We start from the raw sequence: 22,535 nt of genomic DNA, 5'->3' as shown, positions 1-22,535 counted from the left end.
CTTTCTTGGACTGCTAAAGTGCTCACGGATGCCATTAGTTGGGTCACAAATTATAGGCATTTGTTTCAGGTTCTCCAAAGTCAGAGTATTATTTTGAAATAATGCTTTCTCTCTGGTATTCTTCCAGCTGCCAGACATTTTTCAAAATTTAAATAAAAATAAAAAAAAGTCATCACATCCCTGGGATGAGCATCACCCCACAGACCTGCAGATACATATTTTAATGATGTGCTCAGTTTCCAGAAGAAATGACAGCAACTCCCGTGGCCTTGCACAAAGCTTACCAGCTAATAAATGTAATGAAACTAGCATGGGCAAGTGGAGATAAAGAAGGAGATCTGGGAAGGATGTTGACACTGAGACTGATTGACGTTCAGAGCCCTGCAGGTGGACAGCCTGGCAAAACCAGGAAATATATTAAATACATTAAAATAAAACGTTGAAATGCCATTTCTTACCTTCCTGTTGAACTCACTGCTATTGCTGCAGTGCCAGAATGTCACCCTGGCTGCCAATCTGCTCTTGCCGGCAGGAAGTGGGCAGCAGCTCAGGCTGAGAGCAGCAGAGCCAGGTTACTACTCCCCTTCCCATGCTGACAGGCAGGCAGGAATTGGGAGTGGGTGGATATATTCGTTGGCTATATTCCTCTCAGTGCACCAGCCAGCACAGCTGAACTGGTGCAGAGCGGTGCTGGAGTAGCTTATTCCCTCCCCTCCAAGTAAGGGGGAAGTAAGGACTGTATTGTTGCTCCTTCATTCACAGTTCAATCCCTGCTCTGCTCCTGGGCCAGGTCAGGATAAAAATCACTGCTGATAGCATTTGCGGATGGACTCAAAGATTGGCAGAATGGTAAATAACGAGAGTAAGGCAGTCATACAGAGCAATCCGGTAAGGTGGGCCCATTCAAGCAAGATGTATTTTAAGACAGCCAAATGCAAAGGTATATGTAAACCATGTTTCTGTCGCTGTTCATAGAATCATAGAATATCAGGGTTGGAAGAGACCTCAGGAGGTCATCTAGTCCAACCCCCTGCTCAAAGCAGGGCCAATCCCCAACTAAATCATCCCAGCCAGAGCTTTGTCAAGCCTGACCTTAAAAATGTCTATGGAAGGATATTCCACCACCTCCCCAGGTAACCCATTCCAGTGCTTCATTACCCTCCTAGTAAAAAAGTTTTTCCTAATATCCAACCTAAACCTCCCCCCACTGCAACTTGAGACCATTACTCCTTGTTCTGTCATCTGCTACCACTGAGAACAGTCTAGATCCATCCTCTTTGGAACCCCCTTTCAGGAAGTTGAAAGCAGCTATCAAATCCCCCCTCATTCTTCTCTTCTGCAGACTAAACAATCCCAGTTCCCTCAGCCTCTCCTCATAAGTCATGTGCTCCAGACCCCTAATCATTTCTGTTGTCCTCCATTGGACTCCCTCCAATTTTTCCACATCCTTCATATAGTGTGGGGCCCAAAACTGGACACAGTACTCCAGATGAGGCCTCATCAATGCCGAATAGAGGGGAATGATCACGTCCCTCGATCTGCTGACAATGCTCCTACTTATACAGCCCAAAATGCCATTAGCCTTCTTGGCAACAAAGGCACACTGCTGACTCATATCCAGCTTCTCATACACTGTAACCCCTAGGTCCTTTTCTACAGAACTGCTGCCTAGCCATTCGGTCCCTAGTCTGTAGCAGTGCATGGGATTCTTCCGTCCTAAGTGCAGGACTCTGCACTTGTCCTTGTTGAACCTCATCAGATTTCTTTTGGCCCAATCCTCTAATTTGTCTAGGTCCCTCTGTATCCTATCTCTACCCTCCAGCGTATCTACCACTCCTCCCAGTTTAGTGTCATCTGCAAACTTGCTGAGGGTGCAGTCCATGCCATCCTCCAGATCATTAATGAAGATATTGAACAAAACTGGCCCCAGGACCGACCCTTGGGGCACTCGGCTTGATAGCTGTTCCTTTTGAACAGGAAAAGCAAGTTTGTGGGGGGAGAGGATGGGGAAGGGAACCTGCCAGAAGAGTGGACCAGCTGTCCCCTGACTCCAGTTACTATGGAACTAGCTGGTAAACAAAGGGAAAAGGTGACAAACCCTTGGAGCATGGTTAGTAGGGCATCTCCAAGGGTGGGGGCCAATACCACTCCCAAGAATAAAGATAAAAAAGGCATCAATCTCTTCAGTGCTGGACCCAGAGGGAGACAGCCATACAGGAGGGAAGATGAAAATCTCTGTGCCCGAGGGGTCATGCTCACAGGGCTGCTTTTACTAATTGCAGCAAGAAGATAATCACAAGGAGGAGGATACCAGCCTATTCAAGGAATTAGGCCCATGCTGCTTGTTCCGCTCAGGACAGTGTGGTGACATTAATGCCAAATCAGTAGTGCATATTTTAAATGCCTAGGATTTGTGGCCTATGTACCGTTTTGGTACTGACGATATTGGTATGCTTGATACTACTATTTTTTGTTTGCGTAGTTAGAGCCCTGCAAATCTGCAGATATCCACTTAATATCCATGGACTATGTTTGCGAATCGCGGATCGGATGCGGATACAAATTTTGTATCCACACAGGGCTCCAAGCACAGTATTTGCTGTACTGCTGTAATGATAAGATTGCGTTTAGATTTCAGAGGCATCTTAAGTTAACCCTCAAAGTGTCCTCTTACAAACTTAAAGATTTATTTTAGTCTGAGCAGCTTTGCTACATTGTGGTGTCTTTATTCCAAACTGGAGCAACTCAGGGTATGGGCATCCACGACTGTCCAAATTTGCTTATTTATCTTATGTGTTATCATCCACAGGTGGGAGCTCTGCTGTGAAAACCAGACTGAACCCGCTCACTATTCCTGCAGGAAAATGGAATTAGAGTGGGTACTTGTGTAATCCAAGTTTAGTGGATTACATACACATCTAGCAACAAGAAATGCAGGCCGTACCAACTCAATGGGGGGACTGTATACTGGAAAGCAGTGACTCTGAAAAGGATTTCAGGGTGATACTGAATGAGCAACTCAACATGAGCTCCCAGTGTGACGCTGTCACAAAAAGAGCTGATGTGATCCTTTGGTGTATACCAGGGATCGGCAACCTTTGGCACATGGCGATCGGCCAAACCTGTGGATGCGGCAAGTAAACAAACCGGCCCGGCCCACCAGGGGGCTTACCCTGGCGGGCGGCGTGCTAAAGGTTGCCGATCCCTAGTGTATACACCGGAGATGAGCGAATAGGAGTAGGGAGGTGATTATACCTACAGTGCCTTAGGGAGACCGATACTGCAATGCTGTGTCCCTTTCCAGTGCTCACATTTTAAAAGGGCTCTTGAAAAACTGGAGAGGGCGCAGAAAAGAGCCACAAAAATTATTCAAGGCTAGGAGGAAATTCCTTACAGTGAGAGACTTACAGAGCTCCATCTGTGTAGCTTATCAAAACGAAGATTGAGAGATGACTTGATTACAGTATATAAAGACATTCACAGGGAGAAAATACAACATACTTAAGGGCTATTTAATCTAGCAGAGAAAGGCAGAATAAGACCCAATGGCTGGAAGTGGAAGCCAGATAAATTCAAATTAGGAATAAGGCTCAAATTTTTAATGAGGGTGATTAACCATTGGAACAAACTACTAAGGAAAGTCCAGAGTCTTCAGATCAAGATGGGATGGTTTTGTGGAAGATATGCTATAGCCAAACATAAGTTATTGGGCTTCGTACACAGTAACTGGGTAAAATATAATGGCCTGTGATAAGCAGGAGGTCAGAGTAGAAGACCCAATGGTCCAGTCAGGCTTTAGACTCATTAAATCTATGAACTATATGCTGCCCTTTACTCAGGGCAGATTGTAAGACTGACACAGAAATACAATATTTATTAGTCGCATATTTTAAACAGTAAAGAGGCAAAACCCATTTGGGTAGGGTTTTGCCTCCTAGTTAATGACTGGTTGGAGGCAAAGCCCTTTAGTCCAAATGGCCATCATCTGAGAAGAAATGCTTGTGCTAGGGATCATTATTGCTACTGTCATCATCATCATAAGCTGAGCTATAGAATAAGAACATGAACTAAAAATAAGGTAAGGATTATTGTATGTGTTAATGGTAAAAGTTATGCTACCAATTAAAACTGGGGATCAAACTTTCAAAAGCACCTAAATGACTTAGGAGCCTAAACCTCATTTTCAAAAATGGCTTATGCAATTCAGAGTCTAAAGCTCACTGAATTTCAATGGGACATAGGAGCCTAGGTGCCTACATCACTTTTGAAAATGTGACTTTAGTCATTGAGGTGCTTTTGAAATTCTTACCCTAGATCCTCAGCTGCTGTAAACATGTTACAGCTGAGGTACTGGCATCGTGATGTGAAGGAACCCTGCACTCCTGGAGTCCTGTGTTGTAGCTTTGCTGCGGAGAGAGGATTTTAGTCTCCATAAGTCTCTATCCATCTGTGTCCTAACCACTACGTGCATTTAAAATAAATATATTAAAAGAAAATTTAAAAAGAGAATAAATGAGAAATGTGATTTTCAGAGTGAACTGGAGTACTACTACAGCTCAGGAATGTTCTCTCTAGTGCAGCGGTTCTCAAACTGTGGGACTCCAAAGAGGGTCATGACCCCATTTTAATGGGGTTGCCAGGGCTGGCGTTAGACTTGTTGGGGCTCGGGGCTGAAGCCAAAGTCTGAGCTCTATTGCCCAGGGCTGAAGCCCTCAAGCTTTGGCGCCCCCTAGGGCAGTGCCCAAGATGGTGGGGCTCAGGCTTCAGTCCCCCTTCTCGGGGTCATGTAGTATTTGGTTGTCAGAAGGGGGTCACGGTCCAATGAAGTTTGAGAACCACTGCTCTAGTGCAAAACTACACAGCTGGCAAATGGATGCATGGGAGAACCCTATGATAAATCTTGACATTAGAAGTACAATATGTTGGACTGGGACTTGAATGACAATCAGTAAATGAGCTGGCTAGATGAGTAACTTTATCGTCCTATGCTGTCTGTGGATATTGATATGTATAGTTGAATTTTGCTGATCTCTGTTGCCCAAAGTCCAGTTAAAGAATTATGGATATTTGTTTTAGAATCAATATGTGATTTTAAGACTTCTAGTGGTGTTCATTTTTAACAACAGTAGTGGTTTGTTGGTTACTTTCCCCAATCCTTAGGCATTAAAACCTTTTTACAAAGAGAAATACTCAACCCTGCTTTCTTTACTCAAGTAAAATGCCTATTAATCTCAACAGGAGTTTTGTCTGGTTAAGGAGTGTAAAACTAGCTTTTTATTTTACAGCAGAGCAGAATTTGGAGACAGATCTTTCTCTTAGGGCTCTTTCCTTTTCAGACCTTATTTAGGCCTCTTTTCTTTTCCTACAGCATTGCTCCAGAGTGCCAAACAGTACATGCTGTCACTGAAAAATATAAAAACCACTCAGTCATTATTCCTGAACTTCCCAAGGCTAACTAGAAGTGTGAATGTGGCTGTTGTAACCATTCTTAAGTAGTTATTTTCGATCTTCTTTTGCAACTTTTATGTTGAAATGAAATTAGGAAATTATTTCTAAATGCAATATTTACTGTACAAAAGCATTGACTTTGATAGGGAAAAAATTCATCCACTTTATTACAAGTAGGTTGCAAGGGGATATGACAGGAAATTTGCACTGACCATTCTGACCACCTCTACTTAAGATCTGTTTTCATTACAGATAATCCCCATTTTGCAGCTGACCTACAGACAAGAATTGTTTTATTTGGAAATACCCTTGTCAGTTTATCCTTGCATCAAGTATGATCTATGATGTTTCAAATGAGGGTCTCTTTCCTTTATTAGAACTGATCATTATTCAACCTTCGGATCATTTATTTTAAAAATAAGAAAAAACAAAAAAAAAACCCTCACATACTCAACTATTTGGAGAGTATATGCATTGGAATTTCACTACGCTGTCTCTTTCTGTTGCATTAGTAACAAAACTTGCAGCCTAACGGCTCAATAAGGGGGAAACGGGGAAGTATGAATGGAAAATATTCACATAAAATTTCTTGGTGATTCACAAAGAAAACATTTGTTTTCACAGCAACAAATCAAGAGATTCTAGGTACTTGTGCTTTCTTATATCAAAACACAGAGGCCCAGAGCAGAACGAACATTTTTCTCCATAAATGGCTGCATGCACAGTTAAATAGGTTCTCAGCCTCATTTATTATTTTAACCCCAGGAATTACCATTTAGAAAGCCAAACACCTCTCCAGCCAGAGCTCCTACAGGAATTCCTTTTTCTCGGCTATTGTATGTTCTAGGAAATATGTACTGAGCAGTAAGCTGAGAGGTACCTGAAATGGAGGTAACTGGGGAATATATTTGTAATGTTGGTGAAAAAGTCAAAATAGCTTGAATGTTCATGCTCATCATGGAGGCCAGAGATGTATCTGTATAGAGACAGCTCAAACACAAAGAATAGTCATTCCTGCAGTTCCTTCAGTGCATGAAACAATCTGTCCTTCATAACACAATACACTTCTATATAGATTCCTCCAAATTCCCTACGAGGCTTCACAGAGTGCAAATCTAGCAACGCAAGCTCTTCGGGAAGTTACATTCTTCACCTATTTGCACTGTGTATGTAAGTCATATCAGTACTAATGTGAAATCTGACAGTCAAGCAGGCATGGACATATATGTATGTATATAATCTCAGCAGAACTCATTGATGTAATTATGTCCTTGCACACAAGGCTTCTTAGATACTAAGGGCCAGATCACGTACAAGAGAAGTCAATGGGAGTTTTGTCATTGCCATCAATGGAAGCCGAATCCAATCCTTAAGTAATAATTATGAGTCACACACACACATATCCCAAAAGAACTTGTGAACTGCTCAATCTTTGCAGGATTAGGCTCATACTTTGGGCAACAAAACTCCAGGAATTATTTCAATCCATTATTGTTTTTAAAATATCTATATTACAATTTATAAAGTCTGTCTGCATAAATTGATACAGTTAATTGCTGATGATGGGTCCCATCTTTTCTACACTGAACACAATGTGGAAACTTTGATCTTCATTTGAATTTTTGCACACCTACCAAAACAATAAAAAAATAAAAAAAAAACCCTAAAACCCAGTACATCATTGCATATCTAAAGGTCATTGGACTTAACAGCCTGTAGATAAGGTAGAGGTTTTTATAATGAAAATCTTTTTGCACTTTATTGTGGCATTTGTGAAAATTCTTGTTGCTTTGGTGGGGAGTTGGTTGGTTGGTTGGTTTTTGTTGTTGGGTCGAACTGGAGTGTGTGTGATGGTTTCCCTTCTCCAAACAGAGTCTTGACTTCAATGAGAATTTAAAAAATGCCCGACACTATGCATGAAGAATTAAGTTCTTCCCAGAAGCCCTAAGTCCCTCTGCACTGAAGCATATGTATCATGATCAGCTTTATGTATCTCTCTAAATAAGCACTTTTTAAAAGATGCTATTTAATATTTGGCGATGCACAAGGTATAGAATAAGCAACAATATATGGCTAGTTCGATTAGGGTTACCATATTTAAAAAATAAAAAAAAGGATACTCCACGGGGCCCCGGCCCCGCCCCTTCCCCACCCCCGGCCCCAACCCTTCCCCGCCCCTTCCCCGCCCCAACTCCGCCCATTCCCTGCCCCTTCCCCCAAAGTCCCCGCCCTAACTCCCCCTCCTCCCTCCCAGCCACGCGAAAAGGGCTGCCCAAGCGCTACCGGCTTCACGGTTTGCCGGGCAGCCCCCAGACCCTGCGCCCCTGGCCGGCGCTTCCCCAGTGCAGCTGGAGCCCGGGAGGGGAAGCGCCCAGCCGGGGGCGCAGGGTCTGGAGACTGCCCGGCAAACCCTGAAGCCAGTAGCGCTCGGGCTTCGGGCAGCCCCCATGCCTCCGGACACTGCGTCCCCGGCCGGGCACTTCCCCTCCCGGGCTCCAGCTGCTCTGCTCTGGCGGCGCAGGGTCAAGTGGCACGGGGTCTGCCTGAAGCCGGAGCGCTCGGGCAGCTCGGCTCTTAAACAGAGCTGAAGAGTCAGGGGAGGAGCAGAGCAGCCGCGGGAGAGGAAGTGCCCGGCCGGTATTTTCCTAGACATGTTCGGCTTTTTGGCAATTCCCCCCGGATGGGGGTTTGGTTACCAAAAAGCCGGACATGTCCAGGAAAAACCAGACATATGGTAACCCTAAGTTAGATAATTATATCAGATACATATATGTAAGGACCAGAACAATGGCCAAGTCCTTTCCCTACTCAGGAACTACTAGTGCCTAGTACAGGGGTGGCCAACCTGGGGCTCCGGAGCCACATGTGTCTCTTCAGAAGTTAATATGCGGCTCCTTATATAGGCGCCGACTCCGGGGCTAGAGCTACAGGCGCCAACTTTCCAATGTGCCGGGGGGTGCTCACTGCTCAACCCCTGGCTCTGCCACAGGCCTTGTCCCGACTCCACCCCTTCCTGCCCCATCCCCTGAGCCGCCATGCCCTCACTCCTTCCCCTCCCCTCCCCGAGCCTCCTGCACGCTACAAAACAGCTGATCAGGAGCGGTGGGGGAGGCGCTGATCAGCGTGGCTGGTGATGGGTGGGAGGCACTGGGAGCAAGGGGGGGGAGCTAATGGGAGGGCTGCTGACATATTACTGTGGCTCTTTGGCAATGTACATTGGTAAATTCTGGCTCCGTCTCAAGCTCAGGTTGGCCACCCCTGGCCTAGTACAACTACCCCTTCTGAAGTGTGTTATTGCTTACTCAAAATCCTTGCTACATTTGTTGCTTTAAATAACTCAGAGTTTTAAGCTGAATTTATCAAATTCAGGCCTAGAGATCCATTGATTATATGTTGTGTATTTTAAAGCATCTTAAATTGGGTGTGTTAATTGTGTAATGTGGACTATTGTCCACAGGATTAAGCTACAACCTCCATTCCAGAAGCGAAAAACTCAAGTGGATTATCCATTTAGTTCACTCTTTCATGCACAAAAATCCGCTAAAGCACTAGCTTATTTGGAAAGAAGAGCTGCAAATTGGGTTTTAAAATTGAAAACATTTTATAATAGTGTGTTACAAAACTGTGCTCAAAATATTTTAAAGGAAAAAAAAGTCACTCCAATGCTGAGACTGAATCGATTAAATTTCAGCCTGGTGCAAATTTTCATGATTAAGTTATAAACTCATGAAAATAAGGGTCTACAATAGCAACAGTTATTACAGGCCTTCAACTACAGCTGTTTTAGAGTGTGCTGCTATAATATTGTACATGTATTAACGTTACTGGGCTGCAGAAATTACATGTCTATGTCAACAGATGTGTTTCTTGGAAGCCAGCTACAAAAATCAAGTTTATGCAAATGTTTGCCAGCTACCATATGGTGCAATACTACTTTAAATGCGACATAAGGCTTTGAGAACATACTTTTACTGCTATCTACACTTTGTTATTTACTTTCCATTTAGACTAAATACTAGAGACGGGGCACGCTAAGGGGTGCAGCGTCCTTGCTGTAAAAACATATTCTACCAGTTGTAATATTTAGAAAGAAGAAAATATGCATAGCACTAAGGCCTGGTTTGAGCACAGTTAGTGTTCGCACTCGCATAGAGGATCTCTGGGAAAGATAATTTTACATAGCGCATTCCATTTGGGAACTTTTATTAATGGCCAAACATAATTAAAAACCAAGCAAAAATCCCTGTATGAAGACAGCAGTATAGGAATGACTCGGTGTGCAGGAAAAGAATTCATTTACTCATATTCTGAGTCCAGAAAAAAACAACCCACGATACATTTTAAATAATATTTGAACTACCTTGGCCCCAATCCTGCTCCATTAAAGCCAATGCCAAAAAGCCAGTAAGCAGCAGGATTGGGCCCTTTATGTGGCCACAAGGACTTGAACAAATAAACAGGGCTGTATCATGTTCCAAGAGCTTTCACTATGTTTCTCCAAAGGGTCTAGGTAGCAAAAGCACGCTTTTCAGGTCGTTTTTGAAGTGCAAGTACAGTAGCCATGTACAGCATCAATTGTACATTATATACAGTTCACCCTATTAAAGTACAATTATCTGAATGTAACAGGGGAGAGTGATATGTTCAGAAAATCAAGGGAGCTTTCAGTGTAATTAGCAGGCAGTGGATTTTGGATTATAGGGGATTTCTGATCACTAAGTGTGTACGGTCTTTTCTGAACTGAACTTTTTTGTTCATAAAGCGCATGATTCATTGAGCTATTTTGAATGGCAGAAAGAAATCTGATTTTTGGTTTATTAATCTATTATTTGGAGTTTATTTTCACTAAGAACTTGATCCTGAGAGACTCATACGCTCAAAGTTAAGCATGTGCTTAAGGGCTTTGAGCACTTGGGCGCTTATCCAGCAAAGCACCCAAGCACATGCTTAACTTTGAGCGTATGAGTCTCTTGGGTTTAAAGTTCAGCACGTGCTGAGGTACTTCATTGGATCAGGGCCAGAGCACTCAGCATCTTGCAGGATGGAGCCCTAAAAGCTGAAATCCTTTCAACCAAGCTAGGCTCCATAAAATATTCTCCCACCTAGTTAATATATCTTAAATCCGTCTTAAATTCTTTTAGGAAGCTTTTCCAATTCCATTACCCTTTCATTGTTTAATTTATGCCATGTCCATCTTTCCAATAAACATCATCCCAAAGAATTACCAAGTCAGTTTTATTCACAATGATGCATCTGCATATACTTGGCACTACGCCCAGTAGGCTTCCCCTGCTCTGGAAAGGAGCCAAATACTGTACTCAACAGCTTAGAAGTCGATACAGGTATATGACTAATGCAATCATGCCATAGCCATCAAATAAATCAGGCTCTAAGAGAATATACGTCATTGGTGGCATAACATACCCTCCCGCAATGTGCTGAAGATCTCCAGTAAATAAACAACATTCCTTTTGACTTTGTTTATAGTACTTTATGTCAGGAAGGCTTCCACTGATCCATACAAAATGCAATTTGTATGCTCTAATCATCCAGGGCCAGATGCTGCCCCTTCCAAGTCAAAAGTACTTACGCCACAGATTTCGGCAGATCTCACTGCGCTATCATGTCAGCAGGATTTCTATTGTAATAGGCCCTTTGATTTGCTTGCTTTGGTGCTTGAAGGAGCTGGCCTCTGGGAAGGGCTTTTAGATCTTCATTTAGCAAGCACATGGCCAACATTTTAGTTAGATATCATAAATCCAGCTTGTCTCACGTTACGTATATGGACCAAAACATATGTAACTGAAATACTATTTAAAACAGCGTAATATTAAAGGCAAGAACCACGTTGCATACCTCGGGATCTAAGAAACGTATACAATCTTTGCTACAATAATAGAGCCTTTTCATTGTTTTCCACTCAGATTATTAGGATACTTCCAAACGATGTATTAGATTGTCCAACAATACACTGCATAAGAATGCTATACGCTGCAACATTATGTAGTAAGGGTTGCAGGATTCTTTGGCATGTGACATACATGAACTAAAAGGTATGCCACAAACATGCTTTTTGACTGCAATGATTAATGTTTGTAGACAGAAGCACTGTATAATTTGTAGCCATAATACATGCTTTAGACCATTGGCCCAACCCAGAAGTCAAACCACAGCTACACATGTGTGATGTGCAAGGCACATACCACAAAATCCAGCCACTTCATCTCCCATTGCATTTACCTAGAAATGGTACTATCAAACAAGAAAACTGGGTCTATTTTGCTCACTCCAAAATTGAGACTTTTAAAAGAATGCTGCCACATGTAGTTCTCATTTTATTCATGCTTAGATAAAGGTGCTTCCCCTTTGACATGTCAGGTTTGGTCGGAAGAAAATAGGTACTGTTTTACTTTACATAGTATGCATCTCCACTGTAATCCACTCATTGGCTCACATCCATTCATATACATATAATAAGTCCTCCAGGGAGAGTCAAAAATCTACATCATGTTCCTGATACTAGAGTGTGCATTTGGATCTCTGATTCAACTGACAGATGTGTAAAATCACATGCAGGCAGAGTGCCAGACAACTCCCTAGTGACAACACAGGTGCAGATGGTGAACAAGGCAAGTTATTCCAGTCAAGGTCGGCATTAGCTTATACTCAAAAAGTTCCCTTCAGAGTGAAGTTTTTCTGATGACATAGTATGACTCAGGGATCTGGAACCCCACCCTTTCTGGTGAACAGGAATATATTAGCTCAGTTAGGTACAGAGGCTGCAGCGATGAAATACATGCAGCATGTATGAAAGAAATCAAACTTCAAAGATCCACAGGGGGCACTATCATTTGGCCTCAGCTTTGCAATAATCACCACCAAGAACAATTAGGGTGAGTTAATCACAGTTCTCTCTTTTTTCTGATAATTATGGACTCAAACATGTATGCTAAAGGCATACAGAATGAAGACACCAGGCCAGGCCCTGGCCCCTTTGCTCCAGTCCACTGGCACAAAGTCGCATGGAGTTGGCTCACTTGCCTGCCCAGGATTCCACAATGGCATAAAGGTTGGCTTAGCCAGCTCTCTGGCTCCTCTTCCAGCCTGATATAGGGAGTATGGCTGGGAATGTGGGGCACAGCCAGAACACTGCTTGGCTCCCACAACCCCCAGCTGGTATAATGGTTTGCAAGCTGTTGCTGCTAGACACACATGTGAGCAGCCTACCACTGCTCTAACATGTGCTGGGAATCAAACTGGCCCCTGACAGCCCCAGAAGCAGGGGGCATAAAGATGGCATACAGCTCTGTCTGCAAGGCTGTATGATAGTCCCTGACCAGTAACGTTCAGTACTCCTGAATACAATGAAAACACTAAGATAATTTTAGAAGTCAGATTTAGATTTAGAAGTCTTTAATCTCAGATCCTTTAGCACTTTTTGATCCCTCACATTCCTCCCTGCCTCAGACTTGAACGGCACTTTTAATCTGCCTACCATCCCCACATGACGTACAGGGCCAATTTATCAAAGTCATTGCAGGAACTGCCCACTGCACAAGCACAAATTAGGACCCGTGCAAACCCTGTTTGTGCACATGATGTTTGAAAATCTAGACCACAGTGGTGGTAATGGTCAAATTCAGAGGTGGTAAGTAAGATGCTGTGGGTTATATGTCAATAATTAGGTAAACATGGTTGTACAGCCATCTATGGAGTTTACAGTGGCACATAATTAATACGCTGAGGAGCTGGAAGAAGGCATAAGAAAGAGTAAAAGTAAGAAGGCACTCCTTCTTTAACCTACATATTCATATATCTTCCAGCTGTTAGCTGCTTTTCCTGCTACGCTCGTGTCTTATAACCTTTGGGACATGTGCACCAACTCAGTGCATCAACACTCAGTGGGTCAAATTCAGATTTGATATGCAGTGGGATTCAAGTTACACCTCTAAGCTTGTGTAGAATTTAAGCTTGTGTGGTGTACATGCAGAGGGCACCATGGGAAAATGCAAGATGCATACACTTTAGACTCCTCACAGAATCTGACACAATAGTTTCTTACATATCAGTATCATTCTCCCTAAAAAAATCTCCAGAAATCACCAGTTTAAAATATTGATAGCAAAAAACCAAACAGAGGATTTGTATGGTGCACCCATACAGTTTGCAGAAATATTTCACCAGAAGCTTTGATCATAAAAGCAAAACCATACCCAAGTGAACTGTACACAAGACTTTTCTTAATGCCAATTGTAGGAGTTCTCTCTGCCCTAAGCAAAGTAGGAAATGCTTACTACTTCCCACCTCATGACCAAAGACAGAACAAACAGTCATATATTTTGCTGCCTCTAATATACGGCTGCTTTAGCCTTTAGGTAACCACCTATTCTGCCTGTATAGGAGAGCCAGCCACAATTAAGAGCCTGAAGGTACAAACACCCAGAACACTCACTGAAGTCTAGGTGAGTTTTGGATGATCAATATCTCTCAGGGTCAGGCCCAAAATGAGCTCTGTAATATCTATAATGCATGTTTCTTTAATATTATTGAGCATATACTAAATTCTAATTTATGGATGATCTAGATGAATTTTCAAAAGCAGCAAATTAATAGACCATTTAATCAAATTTAAACAAACGTTATTTTCAAGACTACAAAGAGTTCAACATGAGGATTACAGTAAAACAATGATGCCTGGCCTCTGTCCCCAGTGAGCCATTAAACTGATTTAATTTCCTTGAAACAACCCAGTATAGCAGATAAGGCAGTTGGTATGGCTGTGTTTTCCTCTGGAAACAGCTGTGCTTGTTGCTATGGATACCCTTAAGCAAAAAGTTTTAAATCGGTAACAACAAATTCATACAAGATGTAAAGAACTGAATAAACCGTGCCAAAAAAACCCAAAACAAAACACAAAAAGAGTCAGGATGCTGCTTATCGTCATTAATTAAATGAATCATGCATCAGTCCGATTGATATGAAAACAACAGAGCTATTCTCATAATTTAAACACAGAGCTAACACTTATGTAAAAATATGGCTTGATGCTTTTATTTGACAGCTTTTGGATCTAGGTGTTTTCATGAGCATCGCAAATGGAACAAAACATAGGCCTTAATCAATTTCATACGCGTTTCGTTCTGGGTCCCATTTTTTAAATCAAACTTACATATTTCTATAACTAACACTGAATATTTATTTTCAGTCTAAAAGTTAAAATAAGACTCATTCAGTTGTGGGGGGAAATGTGACATCTCTACATCCCCTGAAACAGTAATTAAATGGGGAGTTTTGCAACAGAAAAATAAAATGAGACTTGCAAAAATCTATCATCAAGCTGCATAAGGACTATAGAAGCATGCCATCAACCAGGTACATGGAATAGAAAGTTAAGAAAATAGGAGATTGAACGGTTAGTCCTATATAGAAAGTAAGTATTCTATCCATCAATAGATCATCCATCCTCAGAGATTACATCCACGAGAGTTAAGCTAGTCTTACTCCATAACTTTGCATGAATGCATATAAAACCTTCACAATTCTCTCAGACTGCAGTTTTGCTTTCAATGAAGAATGTGCATGCTATTCTTCAAGAAGAATCTTATTTACATTAATCATTCACAGTCAATAATAAAATTCTACAGTCTAAGTTGTGTCACATCATCAGTATTTTCAATTTACAATTATAATAAATAACCATTAAACCAGTTTCACTAGAACGATAACATATACACCAGTGCGCGTGATCTAGAGCACTTACCTCTTTCACACTGAGGTCCAGTGAAGCCATATGTACAAGCACATCGGTTTGGAGCCACACATCTCCCTCCATTAAGGCACCCATTTTCACAGACAGCTGCAAGTGAAGGGGAGCAAAAAATAATCTTAATTCACATACTTTCATAATAGACATAGTTTTACCAGCTTCAGGAAAAATGGTGAAGACTAGGAATGTAATGAGACTGGATATTTTAATTTAATTTAGATACAGGATCTATTTTTCAATGATTTTTTAAGTCTATTTTTCAGTTTTTACACAACTTCACAGCCTTAATTGAGTGAAGAACATTAATTTTTCCAAGGACATATATTGCAAACACCTTAAAAATCAGAATCTTTCTGGGCTTCTGGTGTTTCCCCTGTATGGTACAGTCTAATTGTGCTAGTTTCAAACATCCCTTTACATTTGCCATTAATCTAAGTAATGTTTAATTACTAGAGAGTAAACAGATTAGGGCTGGGAAAACATATTATCTCCAAATCTTCCAAGTTCTGTCCATGCCTTCGTACAGTCCAGGAATAAATTAACAGACTGATTTGTTCACTCAGACCTATCAGAAATATGATTAAATGTCCCAGGGTTTCTTGTTGACAGCCAGTAAATCATGGTATCAGACAGGATAGTCAAAAAAGATATCAGTACTCATGTTTCATTGTTTGGATCCAAAAAGAGGTACACCAGGTCTTGCAGCCTCATATGACATGTCATGAGATATAGAACCCACTTCTCCTGGTTATTACAGAGGAGAAGAGGTGGGTTTATACAAGATCTCACTAAACCTAGCAAATATCCTATCCGAAAGAGGCAAAGGACTCTTGTCATACATTACAGAGATCTCACACGCCTAGATCAACTATATGCTTCTTTAACAGAGCTGCACTTACGTTAAAGGCATTACCAGCTATCTGTATTGCCTAGTTAGTATAGCTCCAGTCTGAACACAACAGCTAAGAATAGATGTAATTCAATGCAAAATATGTTGGTCAAGGAGAGTAACTATGTCAAGCAACCTTAACTAATGCCAAAGTGAACAATCTGGTGATCTGGTACACTACATAATTCTATGTTTAAAAATCCTCACATTACATAAAGTTATTGCATTAAAAAAAACCTTCAGAAACTCTACTGTATAGAAACTGAATCCCTTGATAATACTGAAATTTAGGGCCTATTGCTGCAATGTGTAAACCCCTGGAGGCCAATGTGAATTTTGCTAGCGTAAGAATTACAGGATCAGGTTATATCCAATTATTATGAATTTACTTGATGTTTATTTTAATAGTTCTGATCAGAAAGAATTCACTTGGCACTTAATTCAAAGTCACGTGTGTTCCTGTAAAATTCCACTGTAGTCCAGCAAGAGCGAGTCCAGTGTTAGCTTAGAGTTAGATTTAAATTGTGACTGATCTGTGTGTCTCAATATTGTGTACCTTTACAGTCTACATACGTAAATATTGGTTACTTACGCTGTCCGCAATGTGTTCCTGTGTATCCTTTCTGGCAGAGACAATGGTCATCACTGCAGCTACCTCCATTCATACACCTGATGTTGCAGTGTTGTACTTGAAAGGAAAATAATAATTTTTCAGAAGTTAGCAAAATAGTCAGGAATAGCTAAATGGCTCAGTGATTATTTTAGGGCTTCATTCTGTGAAGAGCTGAGCATCAACGGAGTCATTAGAAATAGAGGGTGCTTAGCATCCGTTAGGATTAGGTCTTTGGTATGTAGAAAGTGGAAGAGAAAACAAAATTAAGTTTCAGTATTAAGGGACTCAAAACACTGCCAGAAACAAATGAGGGTAGACCCTCCAGCTCCTATTCATTGAACTAACTAGAATTTCACACACAAGTGAGGGCTACAGGATACAGCCCCAGTTTACAGTGGTGAAACTAAGCCAGCAGAAAAGGGAAAGCAAAGATGATGGCAGACACTACCAGGCAGTAGCACCAGCGTTTAACATCAGCACAATGGAGGAACAGGCTCATGTGGGGAGCCAGGAAGACCCCTGCTCCTGTTAACACATGCAGATCAGGAAGGGGAGCTGCAACATTAGGACCTCTAGTGGGAGAAGGCGGAACTGCAGTGCAAATTCTCTGACCTGTCTACGTGGGGTCTTTACAACACCAGACAAAGGTGCTGATGGCTGATGTGTTGGGGGGTGTGGAGGAGGAGTTTAGGGTAGCAGTGCTCCCCAAAGCCAGAGAAAGGGGAAGCGCTCCCACATCTTTTAGCAAAGGAAGGGGAGCTGTATTTCATGTTCCCCATACCTAAGCATTTGCCATTTACGAATGGTTAACATGCAATCTACCTCTTACGCCAATAAACTGAAAAGCCTGCACTGCACTTTTCTGATAATGAGGACAAATATGTTATTCAATGAAGAAGTCAGGAACCACTTAAGTATCAGGCACTTCATTTGTATGGAAGCGGAGAGGCCTCATGATTTAATTCTCCTCACAGCTCCCAATGTCTGATAGATTCCAATTGAGGCAGACATTCTGAATATGTAGCCAGGAAATGGTTTCCTTCTTAACAGGAACCACATGAAAGACTCCTCCCCAGATAGGATTACTCTCAGATTAACGTTTTGGTAGATTGGCAGAGAGCACAGGATACCTACTATGCTGTCTGAAATGGTCAGAGGGACTGAGGAAAAGAGACTGCGCAAGAAACCACTGCATGTTACTGACAGATGGCAAATCACCACTGAAAGTTTGCTGCCGCCAAAGCTCCTTAGATCCCTTGGCAATTTAAGTTCTACAAAGATGCAAGTGAAGTGGTTGTTGGGTTTTTGTTGTTTTTAAGGAGAAATAATAACTAGCTTTTGTTGCCACAGGTACATCTACCACTCTATAATATATCCACCAATATAAACACACATTGTTAATGTTTAAATTGTCTGAGGTTAAAACTAGAACTTATATTTCCCATGTTTCTAATAGTTGTGATACATCTTTGCTTTTCTATGGAAGTACTTTAGGCAACAAAAAGTGTAATAACATTCCTCAACAAAAAGTGAAAATATTCAGAGTAAGTGTCTAAGTGAAGGTTTTTGGACAGCATCCTAAGTAGGTCAGAAAAAGGTGTATAGTTACTTTAAAATGTGTAGTTCAACTTAGCTTTATACAATCTTAGAAAAACAGAGGGGATTAGAAAAAGCATAGGAAATGATATCATCTGTCAAGCAGGGTAGGAACTTAAAAACCACAAACTGATTTCAATTAGAGCAAGCCAAGCCAAAAGCTAATTTCCATTCCCACATGAGTACCAAAGCCATTTAAATACTTTGAACTACATCTGAGATAAAAAGGTTAACAGTAGCTTAACTACTAAGTTTTATATTATTTGTTCAAGCTGAAAGCAAAAGGATATTTCCCCTTTTTGGGAAAAGGAATGGTTTTACATAGAATTCTGAAAAAAATAGTTTCCATCATTTGTCTTACTTCTCAAAGGCACTCTTCCAAAGTAAAATATTCCTCTCTACTTTTTAAAATACAATGATGGGAGTTTGGTGGTACACACAGTCATCATTACTAAAACGGCCCATTCAAGTCGGTGAGCTGTCTCCTCTAGTACTATGCAGCAGAACCAGTGACATACAACAGGAAATCTAAACACTGACTTTGGACCCTCTCTTGACATTTTTTGGAAACACCAGTTCAAATACTGAAAATTCTAAAATATTAACCTTCCAAAAATGTATAGAAACACATGCATAGGCTGTCCAGGGTTTGGGTCCATGATTGAAATTCTGAAAACCAGCATACTAATAAAGAGCCAGACACTCCCCTTGGTTACACCAGCAATTTCCTCTCGTTCAGCTGTGTTATTCTACCTGGGAGAGAAGAATCTGGCCCAAAAATTGCAGATCAATTACGGCACTATCAAAAAAATACAGGAATTACATGGGACTGGTCAGCTAGTACACATGGCTTTGCCATGTCTTAGATTGCACAGGAGATGGTTTAAAAAACCCAAAATAGTTGTTCTTTCAGGCCCAATCCTGAAAATCAATCAATCAATCAATCTGCACGGAGAGCTGCCTTTGACTTCAAACAGGAGTAGCTGCAGGAAAAGAGCCTTATAAATCTACCTATTGCGCTGACAATTAACACTCAAAACTATGTGTAAGTAATATTAAAGTTGCTACACAAATGGAAAAAAATGGGCAGCACATTCAAAAGTAACAAATCCTGATATTCTAACTAATTTTTCAGTGAATATGAGTAAGAACTTCAGGATTTGGCTTCACACTGAGTTCCCATAGCATATCATCATACCAATATAGCTCACAACACATTCAAAAGATGATTAAGCAGTAACAAGGTAACACGCATTGTCCAGTCAATGACTCAAGCAGGGAAACATAAGGGTCTTCAGTTCTGATGTTAAGGACAAAAGCAGCAGCAACTTCAATATCTTTGGAAAAGGGGCACTTTGTAGGATCAAGCACAGGAGTATCAGAGAAAATATATTAGTGGCTACTTTTATAGAATTCTGTGACAAGAAAGAACATTTCCACTCTAGCCCAGGTATTGTATAGAAGAGTTCCAGCCAGCAGCTGTAAATGTGAAATGAGATCTTCATGGCAACCCAAATGCAAAAGACGTGCACATCCTAAGCATGCTTTTTTTGCGGCATGACTGACTCCGAAGACCAGAGCTAGGCGGTGGACACTAAGCCATGGAATTATAACCACTGATCATGAGAGAAGGTGCATTCTGCCTCGCTGCATGTTATACAGAGCATGGCAGGAAGGTTGTGATGTCCCCAAAAGCCTTGGAAACATTCAAAACTTAAGATGATATAGCTTCTTCCTGATGGCAGCAAAAAATAGAAAGGCATGAGCTTTGGGAGGTTCTGATTGGTTTGAACAAGGACCTGGAGTCAGAGTCCTGACCCAAAGTCCACTGAAGCCAATGGAATTCTTTCTGCTTGCCTTGCATTTTTTAAATGACATTTTATTCAGGGCCTTTGTGGGATGGCTGTGATAATGTCTGTGGACTGACCCATGGCCTCAGACAAGCTCAAATACCTACAGACCTGCTGACTGACTGGATACATTTTTGAATCGGAGAATTCTCCAAGCCCAAAATGACTTAAAGGAGGAAGTTTTTCCATTTACAGGAAGGTGATCAAATCCCATTGGGTGATATCACTGACTTCAGAATCCCCCATTCCAATGCAACAAGGGACTCCTGAGGAGATGTTCCAAGAGGGAGGAACCAGGCAGGTCAATATCTTAAAATGCCAAAGAAAAGCCTTTGCTTGTTGGCTTGCTTGACTGCAATGGCTGCTGCCATTAGCTACTGGCCTCAGGATATGAATGCCACTATGACTGACCAAGAAGCCAGTGTTTCCTACGTCCTCCTAGCTAGCCACCAAGGGGCAGGAGTCCAGCAGCATGAAACACTGGAAATTTGACATTTACAAGGAAGTAACCTCTAATCAGCCAGCAAGGCTGTTGAGATTAAAATATCTAAGCCAAGAAAACCACCAGCTAATCTTTTCAACCATGTACCAGCTTCCTAAAGCTGAATGAAACCAAAAAAGAATTGGGACAACCCAACCATCCTGCATAAATAGCAACCTTTTTGGTTTGGTTTTCTTTTCCAATCTTCTTAGCAGAGTAATTATTTGGGCAGGCCGTCTTAACTGGGACCAGAGCTGTAAGTCTCAACATTAACTTCAGCTTGGGAGCTCCCTGTATCAGCTATGTGACTGGGACATGAATGTATCCACTGGCACTGAGAATGCCTTGCTATTTGGGGGGCTGATAACCAAGACTGCTGCCTTCCCGAATTATTATGTAGAGCTTACAGGGAACTGTTGGTTTATTTGATATGATTTAATCAACATGATAATTAGATTAGTTTTATGATTTTATATTAACCTACTTTCTTTAAATTTGATTTGTTTGTTCTTATTTTATGCTTTTGCATAGTTTAGTTTAATTAATAAAATGTATACATGTGGAAATCTGGGTGGTTCACACATATCTTCCACAGACATCAAACTTGACCTGAAGAGTCCTGAGGTAAATAAGAGTAGCAACTCTATGACCCACCAAATGGTGATCCACAGGACTGCTCTATAGTCCTCCCATAAAAGGGCCCAAACACTGTTAGCTTTTGAAGGAAAGTTGACTTCTGTAAATACCATTTTTTTCAATAAGTAACGTAGGTTCCAGAACCTTTGAGGGCCCAGAGTGCAGGATGCCAATTGATCAACATCAAGGTTGACCAATTCCCCATACTGCACACCCCCCTCCCGCTCCGCACAGGATGTATTATGGATGGAACAGCAGTCTTAACTTTGAATTTTCACTCCTCCGTAGGTCTGTCACAAACTTAAATATTGTTGAATCAAACTCACATTGTGAACAAATAAATGTCTTTACCCATGTTAATAATGGCACTTTAAGGGCTAGCTTGTGCATTCATTACTTAGGTTGGTGAGTACTGACTCATACAAGATGTCTCACTGAAGTCAACAAGACCACTCATATGAGTCAGTATTCATCAGTGGTAAGGTTTGCACTATCCAACCCTACACTGTGAGAAGTCAATGTTTAAAATACAACATGCTTGCCACTGCATGTTTCCTTTTGCATGTCTCTGAGGTGGGACAGTGAAAAAACAATGAAGTTTGTTTCACTGTTCTTTATATGGTTAAGTTTCAGGTTCTTAAGCTGCAGTATTTGGGTTTCAAAAATTGCATGGCAATAATTATTGGTTTAAAAACAATGGTTTTAAATCAGAATTTATATTTATTTTTGTTAGCATCATTTGCAGAACATTTCCATTTGTCTTTTATAAAACCAAAGATTGTTTTGACAACATTTTAATTTAGAGCCAGATTTAAGTTGACAATAACCCTTTAATGTTAAACAGGTTTTTTAATGTCACATTTCCTTTGTTTCTTAATGGTAGCTCCAAGCTATTGTGGTCTATTGCGTAGATATATATTCATGGAATCTGTCTCTGATGCCAACTGTGCTAACCAGTCACACAAAGTCTATCTTCTGAAGTCCTTGTGCAGTTGAAGTGCTTGGTGATAAAAATTACTACATAAAAGCTCACCTACGCAGTAGACTGTATTCTAAGTAACATATCTCAGTCACTTTTTATTTTAAACACTGGTTTGCTTTACTGATTAAAAACAGTGTGACCTCCAAAAGTTTTCCTAAAACTACTGTACCATTTAAACAAGTCCTGAGTGATTTTTTTAACATGAGCTGCATGTCAAGTTGAAGTGTTAGTGTTTTATAGTATATATAGAAAATCCACAATGTTAAAATAGCCA

At 41.1% G+C, this 22,535-nt stretch overlaps 1 protein-coding gene across 1 annotated transcript in view; it reads right to left on the bottom strand.

Annotated features, from left to right (window-relative positions):
* The window catches only part of FBN1 (fibrillin 1), a 213,232-nt gene that overhangs the window by 165,471 nt on the left and 25,226 nt on the right, over positions 1–22,535 (bottom strand). Inside the window, exons 5-6 of the mRNA XM_054041544.1 lie at positions 16,696–16,791; positions 15,209–15,304 (exon numbers count right to left, since the gene is read on the bottom strand). Of these exons, the coding sequence (XP_053897519.1) occupies positions 15,209–15,304; positions 16,696–16,791 (192 nt within the window). The remainder of the gene's footprint in view (positions 1–15,208; positions 15,305–16,695; positions 16,792–22,535) is intronic.

Source organism: Malaclemys terrapin, chromosome 10 (assembly GCF_027887155.1).
Source record: "Malaclemys terrapin pileata isolate rMalTer1 chromosome 10, rMalTer1.hap1, whole genome shotgun sequence".
Taxonomy (NCBI): Eukaryota; Metazoa; Chordata; order Testudines; family Emydidae; genus Malaclemys; species Malaclemys terrapin.
Note: the sequence above shows the minus strand (reverse complement) of the source record. Positions and strands in the feature narration are given on the sequence as shown.